At 56.5% G+C, this 13,869-nt stretch overlaps 1 protein-coding gene across 2 annotated transcripts; it reads left to right on the top strand.

The window, feature by feature from the left end:
* On the top strand, window positions 5,118–13,049 carry FHL3 (four and a half LIM domains 3). Of its 2 annotated transcripts, none has more exons than XM_013999158.2 (6): window positions 5,118–5,170; window positions 10,560–10,733; window positions 10,822–10,996; window positions 11,815–11,984; window positions 12,112–12,298; window positions 12,424–13,049. In XM_013999158.2, the coding sequence occupies exons 1-6, from the start codon at window positions 5,159–5,161 to the stop codon at window positions 12,576–12,578; spliced, it is 873 nt and encodes a 290-aa protein (XP_013854612.1). In that variant the 5' UTR covers window positions 5,118–5,158; the 3' UTR covers window positions 12,579–13,049.

Raw genomic sequence — 13,869 nt, 5'->3', positions numbered from 1 at the left:
ACAGCGCAGTAGGCAACACAGGTTCCTCACCGGATCAGCCGCCGTTTCTACAGATCCTACCGGAAATAGGCCAAGCCGCCGGCGGCTTAGGACCGCCTACTTCTTCTCGGCAGCGTATCCAGAGCCTGCCCTTCAGGAAGTACGTCATGGAGCAAAGGCGCCCTCCCCAAGCTGTTTCTGGGAAGTGTAGTTCCTTAGGTCTAGTCTCATAACTCTACGACAGCCAGTTTGGTTCGCCAGACCTTGGTCCACGTGTACTGGACTTCACACTCGGTTGTGGGTCGGTACCTGGAAACAAGCGGCAGGCACTGCCCTAGGGCCGAGCTGGACCTGTGTGCGCCTGCTCAGTCTCATACGCCTCTTCATTTGACGTATTTACGCGGTGCGTTTAAAGCTAGGACCCCCATGAATTTTCCCCGTGTACCAGAGAAAGCTTTCTACAAGGAGACAGCGACCTTAAAGTCATGTCTGGCTCTGCCAGTTACTGGCTATGTGACTTTGGACAGGTCGCTTGACTTTAATGAACATCGTTTTTCTCATCTATAAAGCAAGGATAATAATAGCATGCACTGCTTGCCTCATAGGGCGGTCAAAGAGCTCATAGTTGAACGAAGGAGTCATATCATGGCATTAATTACAGAGTTCTAAGTCTCTCACACCCTCAAGGTGTGGCTGACAGAATGAGTGTCAGAGGCAGTACCATGTAATGATTAGGACCATAAACCACGGAGGTGTGTTCTGATCCTAACTGTTAGCAGCCAAAACAAAGTTAGCTTCACTGAACCTTATCTCCCATCTGTAAAATGGAGGTAATAATACTATACTACAGGATTGTTGTGAGAATAAAATGTTTAAATGTTTAAAGTCCTTAATACTCTGTTCGCCCATTAGTAAGTTCACAATTTATTGGACCTATTATTGTTATTATTGTTGTAATACTAAACATACTTGTAAGGATAGATAGAGAGTTGGGCACAGCGGAGCATTCCAGGGGCATTTGGCTTCTTTTCCACCATGTGAAGTTAACCTTTAGCAAGTTCTGTAATTGCATCTGCGTCTTTTTTATTTTATTTGTTTATTTATTTATTTTTGCTTTTTAGGGCTGCATCCATGGCATATGGAATTTCTCAGGCTAGAGGTCCAATCCAAGCTACAGCTGCCAGCCTACACCACAGCCACAGCAATGCTGTAGGATCCAAGCTGCATCTGTGACCTACACCACAGCTCAGAGCAACACCGGATACTTAACCCACTGAGCAAGGTCAGGGATTGAACATGTGTCCTCATGGATACTAGTCCAGTTCGTTACCGCTAAGCTACAACGGGAACTCTGCACCTGTGTCTCTTGACAGGGCTCAACCCTGCAGCTGAAGAACTCTGGGGAAATCCTTTTCTCAGTCCCCAGAGGTGCAAATCCAGTAAACCAGTGGGCATGTAAAAGCTGAAAGTCGGTGAGATCTGCTGTGGAAGAAGTTTTTCCTGCTTCTCAATCTGAGCCTTGCCCAACTAGGACCAAACACAGTAACAAAATTGCATCTCATTTGTTACTTAACCATTAAAAGACAAGAACCTTCATGATCTGGCCCACGCCCACCTTTCCAACCTCATCTCTTTTAAGAAGCCCAGGAGTTCTCCTATGCTGCAGCAGGTTAAGGATCCGGCATTCTCATTGCAGCAGCTCGTGTTGCTACTGTGGTGTGGGTTCAGTCCTGGCCTGGGAACTTACATATGTCACAGGTGTGGCCCCAAAAAATAAATTAATTAATAGGAAGCCCAGCCATCAGACAGAGTGCCCAGATGGCAGCCCCAGTAGCTCCTGCCACTTCCCCTGATGAAGGCATGCAGTGGTGAGCACACCCAGGAGAAGGCAGCTGTGCCCTGGAAGGGAAAGGAGGGGGTCCTCCAGTCAGCCACAGATTTGAATTGCACATCCACCGCCTATCAGCTTGTGATTTAGGGCCACACTGTCAAACCTTCTGAGCCCCATATCCTACTCTGTAAAATAGCAATAATATAATAAGCATTTCTTACGGCTTTTGTGAGAACTGAGGGAAGGAATGACTGTTACTTAGCATTGTACCATGCATGTAGCTGGCATTTAACCATAGGTGGAGTTCCTGTCGTGGCGCAGTGATTAATGAATCCGACTAGGAACCGTGAGGTTGCAGGTTCGATCCCTGGTCTTGCTCAGTGGGTTAAGGATCCGGCATTGCCATGAGCTGTGGTGTAGGTCGCAGACGCGGCTCGGAACCTGCATTGCTGTGGCTCTGGCGTAGGCCGGTGCCTACAGCTCCGATTAGACCTCTAGCCTGGGAACCTCCATATGCCGTGGGAGTGGCCCAAGAAAATGGCAAAAAGATGAAAAAAACCCAAAACCATAGGTTATTTTCCCTCTACCATTCCTCCCCACACTCTGTAGAAGTCACTCACTTAACATCTGCACCCACAGACCCAATGCCAGGCTTGGGCTCACAAGGAAAGTGCTTCTGGGCAATCTGAAAGAGGGTGTCTGCTTAGCCAGGAGGACTGCAGGGGCTGTATTCAGCCCAGTGGATAAGAGTGAGCAATACACCCAGAGAAAGAAGGAAGTTTTCTCACTGGGGGGAGGGGGAGGACTTGTGGTTACAAGCATCAGGAGTGATTCAGCACCCAGAGGAAACCACGAGAGGCCTGCCAGCCTTCAGTCACCCAGGGCCTCCTTTTGAAAACACTGCCAAAGTGAAAGAAGAGCTGGGAGACCCCAAGCAAGCCCCCTTCCACCACAAGATAAGGAACAGGAATGGTAGATGGAGACCTCCAGGGTGGGTGAAGGGACAACCAGATCCTACTCATCCAAAGCCAGTTGGCCAGCACTCAGGCTCTGCTTCCAGCCCCAGCTCAGACACACCTGTTCCCTGGAGCAGGGAGGAGGACTGATGGGGAACAGGAACAGGGAGTCCATGAGGCTGATCCCTAGATGTCCCTGGGGCACGTCCACCTGGGCCAACGGAAATAGAGCAAGCAGGGAAATGTGAGCCCATTAGGGAGCTGGAAATGGGGAGGGGAAAGGATCCAGCCCCTGCCATTCGCCAGTCTCTCTCTCAGTCTGGGCTGACTCAGAAATCTCCTAACCTTCCCGGGGCCCCAAGACTCCAAGTCCAAGAAGCGAAACCTCAAAACCTCAACACTTGACCAGGAAAGAGAGTATTTAGTGGTGGTGATGGAGGGCATCCTACATACAGAATAGCCTCTCTGTGCTTTCATCTGATCCTCATAAAAATGCTGTGTGCCAGGGAGTCCACCCCCTTTTTTTGCTTTTTCTTTTTTTTTGCTTTTTTGCTTTTTAGGGCCGCACTCGAGGCATATGGAGGTTCCCAGGCTAGGGGGAGCTGCAACTGCTGGCCTACGCCACAGCCACAGCAATGCAGGATCTGAGCCCTGTCTGCAACCTACACCACAGCTCACGGCAATGCGGCAATGCCGGATCCTTAACCTACTGAGCAAGGCCAGGTATTGAACCCGCATTCTAATGGATCCTAGTAGGGTTCGTTAACCACTGAGCCACGAAGGGAACTCCCGGGAGTCCACCACTCTTAGCAGATGAGAGACTGAGGCTTTAAGAGGTTAACTGACTACAGAGGCTCTAGAGCCTAAAGATGAAGCACTTTTTTTAGCATAAGGAGCCTTGACATTTGATTGTCTGGATTTGAATCCAGGCTTTGCTATTATTAGCTGTATCACCCTTGGCAGCTACTTACTTTCTCTGTGTCTCCATGTTCTCATCCTCAAAATAAGGATAAAAATACATATTTCACAAAGTTGATGGATAATCAAGTGCATTAATATATGCAAAGTACTTAGAGTCTGGTGCAAAGTAAAAACTCAGGGAATATTGGCTCTTTGTGAGTAAAACCAGAGACCAGCCCCTCCAACTCTGCCTTTGGTCCAGCACCTTCCTTATTCAGTCATAACCCCTTCCTTTCTGAAGGCTGTTGACCTTTGCCCTCCCCTCAGCCCAGAGCAAACCCCTTCTTTTTTATTTTTTTGCTTTTTAAGGCCGCATTCACAACATATGGAAGTTCCCAGGCTGGGAGTCAAATCAAAGCTACAGCTGCCAGCCTACACAGCCACCACAGCCACTGCAACAAGGGATCCCCGACTCACTGAGGGAGGCCAGGAATCAAACCCACATCCTCATGGATACTAGTCGGATTTGTTTCCACTGTGCCACAACTGGGAACTCCCAGTAAACCCTTTCTTGCCCTCATCCAACCAGGCAGTCTTCCCTGCACTCCCCAGGGCTGGGAGTCTCCTACACCTGCAAGATAAGTTCCAGAGCAAGGGTCAACACAGGCACTGGCTGCTTCCTCCCCGGACTCCAGAAGCATATGCCTGCAGTCCAATCCGGGCACCTAAGGGTCCAATGACATGGAAGCAGTGTTTGTCACTCATTCATTCATCAGATATTTATTAAGTGCCAGAATCAGAAGGACCTGGTCCCTGCCCTCATGGCCCTTACAGTTTAGGCATGAGGAACAATGATAATTAACAAGCAGTTAGTTAATTTTGAAAGGAAACCTGGCCTCCAGGGTGTCTTGGGGCCCTCAGGCAGGCATGGGATTCAGAGGTTGGAGAGGAGGGTACTCAGGAGCCCCAGCCTGGGAAGGAATGAGTCTCTGCCCAGGGAGCTTGTTTGGACCCAGCCTGGGGGATGGGAGAGCCTCTCTGGGCACCTGAACCTCTACTCTAGACCCTGAGGTTATTTCCAGGGTTGGTTTGTTGTCTCTTGTTTTGCAAACAGCCCAGCAGAGCCTCCTCCTCCCTCCCCAACCCTTCCAGACCATGGCTATTTATTCCTAGTGACAAGCCTGAGGATCCCAGGGGGGTTGGCCTCAAGGACCTGGAGGGGCCTTGTGTCCCTGGCAGGCGCCAGTCCTCCCTCCCCGCAGGGCAGGACCCAGGGAGGAAGCCAGAAGGTTAGAAACTGCAGAGGTCGGGGAGAAGAACTTCTCTCCACCACCCCTGCAGCGCCCTGTCCATGCACACTCCTCACACTCCTTCCTGAGAAGCTCAAAAACCACGGGGGGGGGGGGGAAGGATTAGGGTATCCCCTGGGCCTCAAAGGTCAAAACTATTCCTGGACACAGTGAAAACCAAGGGAGGATTTCTCTGTTCCACCATGCAGCAGGAGGTGAGGAGGTGGTTACTCGTTTTCACGCTCAGGGTGGGAGAATAAAGCCCTTTGAAGGTCAAGGCCCTCTGGAGGGGGTCCTTGCTTCACTCCTGGTTTCCGCGGAACACCTAGGTTCCCACTTACAGAGCTGTGACAGCAGGGCCAAGCCCCCAGCCCCACCCCCAGGCTGGAATGAGTCCTCTAGTACACCTTCGGGCAGTGTGATCCCTGGGGGTAAACTGGGAGGGGGCGAGGACACGAAGAGGGCATGAGGTCCCCAAATGGACCTTGGTCGGCTGCCTCCTGTATCCTTTGCCCGAGATTGAACACAGCTAACCGCTGGGGGTGGGGGGGGGCCGGGAGAGGGGGCGAGCAAGGAGGGAGGACAGCAAAAGCTGCAGGGAGGGGACAGGGGCGGGGTCCTGGCCGCTCGGGAAGGTTGCGAGAGCCAGGTTAGGCCTGGAAGGCCGAGGGGGCTGGGGCTGGCTCCGATCTAAAAGGGAGGTGGGGGCGGGGTCTGCCCCCCTCCCCAGCCCCTAGCCACGGGGACCTGGGGCCGGGGGCGGGGTCCGCACCCCGCGGGCAGGGGCGGCCGGGGGCGGGGTCCGGGCGGGGCGGGCCCCAGCGCTCACTTCCTCGAGGAGGGGTTGGGGCCGCGCTCCCACTCGCCCACACAGTCCGTGTGCAGCCGGCAGCCTAGCCGGTAGCTCGCTCGGCCCCGCTCGGCCTGGCCCGCAGGTAGGAGCCGCCGAGGGACGCGGCCCCGGCTGCCCGGCCCTCCCTGCTCGAGCGCCGCGCCTCGCTCCCGCCGCCCGCTTCGAGGTGAGCTCCGCGCCGAGCCCCGCTCCCCATCCCGGCTCCCGGCCCTCGCCCTCGGGCGGGAAGGTAGAGGCGACCCACCGGGGGTTCAGAGCAGCCATGGCCCCCGCCTCTTGCCCTTTGCCTCCGCCGGGGTCCGGCCGCGGGCGCCAGGGACGCTCTGGGAGCCGGTGGCGCGGGGGCGCCGAGCCCTGAGGGGCGCCACGGGGACCGCACCGCCCCGGGCCTCCTGGCGGGGCGGGCGCTGCTACGCGAGTTGGGCGGGGGAAGGGGGCCAAGTTTGAAATGGAAAACCAGCGTCGAGAGCTACCGGGAGGGTTCGAGAAACCGGCTTCCAAAAAGCCTGGTGGAGCCAGAAACCGAGACAGCATAAGGAGTGACAAGCTTGGAGAGGAGGCTGCAGAGATTCCCGAAACAGGGACAGAGACTTGGGCGTAGAGTCACCGGGAGGCAGACCCGAGGCGTAGGGACCCCTCCGAGGTTTTGTGGAGCGGAGCATTTTAAGGAAAAGCATGTAATGACCCCAGAGGTGTTGTCGGCCTTTCCCAGAGCCTTGGAAGGTTCTGGGCAAGTGAGGGGCTCCAAAGCTTAAGCTTCATTAGCCTCGTGGTAAAGCAGCCTTGGAGAGGCCTAGAAAGATCCAGAGTCTAGAGTCGGAGACACTCAGGCATAGAGATGCTAAGAGATAGAGAAGGACGGTGGGGGAGGACCAAGACATTCCACCTTTTAGAGACATTGAGATGCCAAGGCTTGGGTGGACGGAGGGAGAAATCCACCGAGGCTGTCGTTGGGAGATGGCCAGTAGAGATACAGAGACATGGAAACATAAAGACAGCTGCCAAAGTGTGCAGACACAGACGTGCTGAGTGGAGCAGAGCTAGACATCAAGAGACAGATGTCATGGAGGCACAGTGACAGCTTCCAAGACAGACCCACGGGACTCAGGCCCAAAAGACTGGGAAGTGAGGATGTGGGGAGACAGAAACTCTAGACCAGTCAATCCCCCATGAGGATCTGAGACAGTAAGACACAGCAAGAAGGAGCCCCATGCAGTCCCCCAATCAGCTCCAACTTATTTTTAAACTCAAATCTTGGGCGCACTGCTTCAGTCCAGGGGGACCCGGGGTGAATGAACTGTTCCTTTCTGTCCCCAGAGCAGCTGCTGGATCCTGCTTCCCACCCCGCCTTCCCCCAAACCGCTCTGACTCCCAGCCCTCATGGGGGGAGGGGAGAGAGCCCGGAGAGTTTGGGGTTGATGCCTAGTTGGGGGGGGAGGGAAGAGTTTGGTTTCTCCCCTCAAGTCTCTTGTGAGCTCCTGTAAGCTGGGGGAGGGTCTGTGCTGATTCTGAGTCACAGCTGTGGGACCTGGCCAGGGTCCTCCTAGACATTGTGGGGGGGAAGGGCAAAGGGGGTTGAGCGGTTGGCATGGGTACTTGGAAAGGCTTCTGGGTGTCTTCCAGTCACAGGGCTGGCAACTGGGGAGAAGAGCCAGGCTCCTGTCCCAGTGATATCACCTAGCATCTCCTGTCCCCCTGCTCTTAAATGCTGACCACCCCCTCAGCCACTGCAACATTTCTAGGGAAAGAGAAACGGACTTCAGGCTGAGAGGCAGGGGACCTAGGATCTCATACCAGAGTGACTTTGGGCATGTCTCTGCCCTGTCCCTGGCCGCCGTGCTCAGCTGTAAAACGGGGATGATGTCCTATCCCGCCTGCCGTTTGGGAGATCTGATTGGTGGTGGGTGGGCGGCATTGCACTTTGTGAGAAGCCAAACAGCACGCTAGTGTCTACTCTTCTGTACCTGTGTTGGAGATTTCAGAGTTACGCTCACTGGTGTCAGACCTGCCCCCACTGGTCTTAGTGAGCACCACGCCTGGGTCTCTTTAACGGAGAACTAAGGCTTTCCCTCCTTGTTCTCTCCCTGAGCCCACCACTGAGAATGTCAAGGTCAAGTCCCAGGCTAGCCCCCTAACCCAGGCCTGGTTGAGAAGCTGTGGTCTGATCCCAGTACGAGGAAGGGGCTAATAATCAAAACACCAAGACGACTCAGTAGCTACCAGGAGCTTTCCAAGTATCATCACATTTAACCCTGACAGCAACACTAGGAGGTGGGAAGTGGTATTAGATGGGAAAACGGGCTCAGGGAGCTTAAGTGACTTGCTCAAGATCACCCAGCTTTCTGTTTCACAGTTCAAGCTTCTCCATGCCAACCACAGCCATTTATCCAGCCGTTCTGAGGTGCAGGAGGTTCATGGGGAGGTGTCAGATGTATGTGTTTGGGCCAGGTATGGGGATGTGTGTGTTGGGGGGGGTGGGCAGCACCTGAGAGCCATCTGGTAGACCGAACAGTCTTCCCACACCCCCCTACCAGCCAAGAAGGAATACAAGACTTTGGAACCCTAGCCCTGCCAGGAAAGGGGGGCGGGGGGGAGGGGCAGAGACAGGTGGGCCTTGCTACTGTCCTTCACTCTGTCCTCACCAGAGCCCAGCTGGACGGACTAGGGGAGGAGGGATTCTGGGAAAGAAACAGAAGCCACGCCCACACCCTGTTTGGGGGGCCCCTGACTCAGAGTGGTGACTGCCTCCCAGAGGGCGGACCTAGGGCTAGCCTCGGCCTGGGAAGGTGACAGGGCTGCTGGGGACCAAGCCAGGAAGGAAGGAAAGGCCAGGGCACTCCCGGACATGGCCACACACTCCACCTGTATGGCCCCCTGCTGCCCAGTGGCTGACAGCCCAGGCCACCCTCAGATGTTGAGCCAGAGGAAACCCCGGCCTGAACTGCTGGAACCAACTGAGGAGGCGTACCCTCTACCCTACAGCTGGCCCCCAGCCTGCTCTGAAGACCCCAGTTCCTGGCGGCCTCATGCCTTGGCCTGGGGTATGAACTGAGTGTCATGGAAGAAGGGCAGCTGTGAGCTCACGACCCATACCTTCCGAAGAGCGAGGCCCTGCAGGCTCGGGGTGTCTGCTGGCGCCTGGAGTCTGAACTCCAAGCCAGAGCAACGCTTGTTGGCTAGAATTTTCTGCTGGGGATGGCTGAGAAAAGGAGGGCTTTTCCTTCAACCTGAGCCAGGCCAGGCTCTAGGGAGTGCCAGTTACTGGGGTCTAATCCGGGGGAGTGAGTTGGTGGGTTCCTTTGAACAGGCTGGGTTCATCACCCCGGGCTTGGGCTCATCGGCAGCTGTGAGAACATCCCCCCCCCCCCCCCCGCCGCTTTGGTCCTGGTGGTTCCTGTCCACACACCCCGGGATCCTAGACCTCAGAGAATGGCTTTCACATTGGAGGAGGTGGGGGTGGGGAGCTCGGAATGGAGGGCTAGGAACTGGGGCAGAAGGGACTGGGAACCCCACTTCCCTAACACTCTGTACTCCCCAAGCTCCTGCGGCAGAGGCAGCTGTGCGGATGACCTCATCCCACAAACATGCTTTGTTCCTGAGAAAATGGAAAGTGTCTGAGGTTTGGTGGGGGGCTGGGTGTCTGCAGCAACAGCTCTCAGGGCCCCCCTTGCCTGACTCCCTACCTCTGAGGGGGCCCGATTGGAGAGATGTCTTCAGTGGCTCCCACTCTCTCATGCTTCACTCCCCCAGCCGCAAACTCTTTGCGAAGCCGGGGAGAAGCTGTCTCTCCCAGAGGCAGGGGGAGGGAAATAATGACCCAGGGGATGGAAAGATTCTGGGGCTTTGCCAGTTGCTGCCAGGAGTGACGCCCGGGCAGAAGATGGCAGGAGGCACACCCCATAATCTCCAGTTCCCCTCTCCCTCCCCGAGCATCTCATTTCCCTTTTTTCTTCCCTGTTGCTGGCAAAACCTGACATCTGGCCATCTGTGTTGCCACAGCTGCTGCAGATGTTGCAGGCCAAGGCTGCCCAGGCTGGTGTGATCAGAGACCCAGCAGGAGTTGGAGGGGGGTGAGGGCAGAGGGTCCAGCTGGGGAAGCTTGGCTGTGTCCAGCTTGCAGGATTTCCTTCCTGCATTACCTTGGCCGAGCCTCTGAAGCCCTTGTTGCTGGCTTCTCCTGGGAGGGGTGGCCCAATGCGACTTCTCCCATCAGCCTCCTCCACCTCCACCATTCATTGGCCCAGCATCCTTCTTACATTCCACTGTTTCCTGGATCAGGAGGCGGGTGCAAACAGCCCATTCTCATCCCTAAGCTCCGCACTGCAGAGCTCTGGGTATAACCCTAGAGTTCCCTCCTGGGAGTCAGGAGAGCGTGACCCAGTGCTGTTCATATGGGATAGGGTGGGGTGGCTCCCTGCCCCCTACTCTTGCCCCCCTTGGGGACAGTAGGCACAGTGGAAGCTAAACAGGCTGAATACAGGGACAGGAAATGAGTCACTGACCCAGGAAAAGCCCCCTCCCCCCAGATCTGCCAGGGCCCAGATAAGAAAAGAACTTCTGCTTCCTGATTTTTTTACTGACCCCCTCTCACCCCTAATGCTAAATACAGAAATAAACTTGCAGGACCCCAGAACACCCATTACCCATCGCCACCTTCATTTCCTATGCCTCGTCTCTTGCTCCTTTTTTAGTGCAATGGGCTTCGCCCCAGCCCCTCTGGATGACTCGGTCCCACTTTGTGTCCCTCCTAGGGCTCCATCACAGCCACCATGAGCGAGACCTTTGACTGTGCAAAATGCAGCGAGTCCCTGTACGGGCGCAAATACATTCAGACGGACAACGGCCCCTACTGTGTGCCCTGCTATGACAACACCTTTGCCAACACGTGCGCTGAGTGCCAGCAGCTTATCGGGCATGACTCAAGGGTAAGGACTGGACCACGCAGGGCAGGGAGCAGGTGGAGGTGGGCCGGAGGGGACAAAGGTGCCAGTCTCCGTGCCGGGCTCCCCACAGGAGCTGTTTTACGAGGATCGCCACTTCCACGAGGGCTGTTTCCGCTGCTGCCGCTGCCAGCGCTCCCTCGCCGACGAGCCCTTCACCTGCCAGGATAGCGAGCTGCTCTGTAACGACTGCTACTGCAGCGCCTTCTCCTCTCAGTGCTCCGCCTGCGGAGAGACCGTCATGCCTGGTACGTTCCTGGGGGCTCGTGGTGCATGGGACTGGCAGGCCCATCCGATACATACTTGGAGGCTTGGTAAAGCCCTTCACATGCAGCACGTTCCTGAAAATCTATTGTGTCCATAGGCTCTCGGGAGCTTGGCACTCACGGGAACTGACACGCTTGATACACATCCGGGGTCTTAGCATGTATGAAGACTTGCATGTTGGCACATATAGGAGCTTCGAGTTTGCTGAGACTGTCTTGCTTGGTGCCTTGGAGCTTGGCATGGGCAAAGACAGATAGATACAGAGACAGATAGATACAGGGCTTACTGTGTTTGGCGATCCGCATGGCCAATGTAATATGAGGATTTAGAACGCATGGAGATTGGCATGATTCGAATATGCAGAGGCTTATTACCTACAGAATCTATCATGTCCAGGCCTTTAGAACTTTGTGTGGGCAGAGTCTTGCTTGCCTGGTATTCGGTGTCTTTGTGTGTGTGTGTGCTCACACCATCAGGTCTGGTGTGTAAGGCTTTAACATAAACTGAGTCATCGCACCTGAGACCTGGAGGCCTGGCGTGTGCTGAGATCATCATATCTGGTACATATGGGGACTTCGAATATGCCAAACCCTCAGGCCCCCTAGTTTGTGGGGGCCTAGCATGTGCGGTGTTGGAACCAGGTTACCAAGTGTGGTACAGGTAGTGGGGATCCTGCCGCAAATGCATGGACACCACCCTGTAGGCTGTGGGAGTGGCAGGGACTCTCCTTGGGGGGAGCAGAGGGTGGCACTCAGGAGCTTAGGACACAGCCTCTGAGTGGAACCCCTGTTCCCCACAGGGTCCCGGAAGCTGGAGTACGGAGGCCAGACGTGGCATGAGCACTGCTTCCTGTGCAGCGGCTGTGAGCAGCCGCTGGGCTCCTGTTCCTTTGTGCCCGACAAGGGTGCTCACTACTGCGTGCCCTGCTATGAGAACAAGTTCGCGCCTCGCTGCGCCCGCTGCAGCAAGGTGGGGGCTGGGCCAGTGGGGTGGGGGCGCTGATCTCCACTGCACTCAGGGGTGGGGGTGATCAAGGCTCTGTTGTCCTGGCGTGGGAATTCCCCACCCCTCTGCTGACGGATGCTGCCCCCCACAGACGCTGACACAGGGTGGCGTGACGTACCGTGACCAACCCTGGCATCGAGAATGCCTGGTCTGCACAGGGTGCCAGACGCCCCTGGCAGGGCAGCAGTTCACCTCCCGGGACGATGATCCTTATTGTGTGGCCTGTTTTGGAGAACTCTTTGCACCCAAGTGCAGCAGCTGCAAGCGCCCCATCACAGGTGGGACACAGGGTCAGAGAATGGAGGGGGTGGTGGGAGGCTAGGGAATAGGACCTGGTATTGGGTGAGGCCAAGGGACAGGCCCACCCTCCAGATTGCAGAGCTAAACTCCAGCCTCCCTCCAGGACTCGGCGGAGGCAAGTATGTGTCCTTTGAAGACCGCCACTGGCACCACAGCTGCTTCTCCTGTGCCCGCTGCTCCACCTCCCTGGTGGGTCAAGGCTTCGTGCCGGATGGAGACCAAGTGCTGTGCCAGGGTTGCAGCCAGGCAGGGCCCTGAGCCAGGGCTCCTGGGCCCAGGCCCTCCCATACCAGGGCTCCAGGACTAAGGCTCCTCTTCCAGACCACCTCTGGGTCCCAGCCCCGCCCCAAATGGGGTTCCCCCTAGGCTCCAGGATTCAGCCTCCCCACTCCAACATCCCCAATCTGGTACTCCAGGCTTAATGGAGCCTCCATCATTTAAATCCCCCCCAAACCAGGACCCCAGAACTCAGTCTATATGGGTGACTGAAAAGTCCTCAGAAGTGGACCCTCCCCACCCTCATCCCACCTCTCTCCACAGGGATGGGGCTTTCTGGGCAACAGATGAGAGGTTCAGTGCTTAGGGGGGGTCCTAGGGTACAGTTTTGCCCAGCCCGTGTTGTCAAGTGTTTTCTCGTTTCAGTTCAGCTCTGTTTTGCCCAGAGATGGGCAGAGGGGTGGGATTGGCTCACCCCACCATTCAGATTCTGCAATAAAGCAGTATGAAGAAGCCAAGGCCTCTGTGTGTTTGTCTGGGGGTGGAGGGACTAGAAAGGTTTCTTTGCACAGCAGGGACTCCGAAGCCCTTCCAGACCTCGGTTCAGGGCACGGGCGCGGCGCGGGGGCGGAGCGCGGCGGGGGGAGCTGCCAGGCGGGGTGGGAAGTCTCTCCCAAGAAAGGGGATTCCGGCTGCCTTGCCGCTCCTGTCCCTCTCAGACTTAGCCTGCTTCCCTCCTGCTGGTAAAGGGCTTTTTCCTCCGGGTGGGGAAGGGAGGGGCTTAGGGGAGGTTCCCGACGGGAGCAGAAGGGAGGCGGGGGGCGTCGGGTTCCCCGTATAGTACTAATCGCCCCCTCCCTTAACAGCCTTTCTCAAATCCCGCAGAACACCCGGCGCGGATCCCCAGTCTGGGTACAGACCCAAAACCCCCTTCCCCCTCTTCCCAAGGATTAGCGGAGGCGGCCCGGGATCCGCTCGCGGCCGCACGTTTTTTGCCAAAAAAGGCAAGGATGCAGCTGCACGCGCCGCGGGAACATCTGGATCCGATTCCCGGCATGAATGGGTCATGGCCCCGCCCCCCCGTGATTCAAGGGCGGGGGCGGGAAGGAGCGAGGGGGGTTGTCCCCCAAAATGGGGAGATGGGGCGGAGCGCTGCTCCCCTCACCCGGCGTCTAACACCCCTGCCCCAGCGCTTCGGCGGCCTGTGGTCTGGGCTCCGCGGTCCAGACTGTCGGAGCCCGACTCGTGCGCATTGGCGGCGGGCGCGGGCTGAGGCGCTCACGTCCCGCCCGCAGCCTCCCGGGTGGGGGCCCCCAGCGCCGGGCGGGCGGAC

The sequence above is a fragment of the Sus scrofa genome, chromosome 6 (genome assembly GCF_000003025.6).
Source record: "Sus scrofa isolate TJ Tabasco breed Duroc chromosome 6, Sscrofa11.1, whole genome shotgun sequence".
Classification (NCBI taxonomy): domain Eukaryota; kingdom Metazoa; phylum Chordata; class Mammalia; order Artiodactyla; family Suidae; genus Sus; species Sus scrofa.
This window is presented reverse-complemented; position numbering and strand designations above follow the sequence as displayed.

Coding starts and splice junctions, on each gene's coding strand:
- FHL3 (XM_013999158.2), top strand. Junction 10,997..11,814: donor CGGAGAGACCGTCATGCCTG/GTACGTTCCTGG, acceptor TGTTCCCCACAG/GGTCCCGGAAGCTGGAGTAC. Junction 11,985..12,111: donor GCTGCGCCCGCTGCAGCAAG/GTGGGGGCTGGG, acceptor TGCCCCCCACAG/ACGCTGACACAGGGTGGCGT.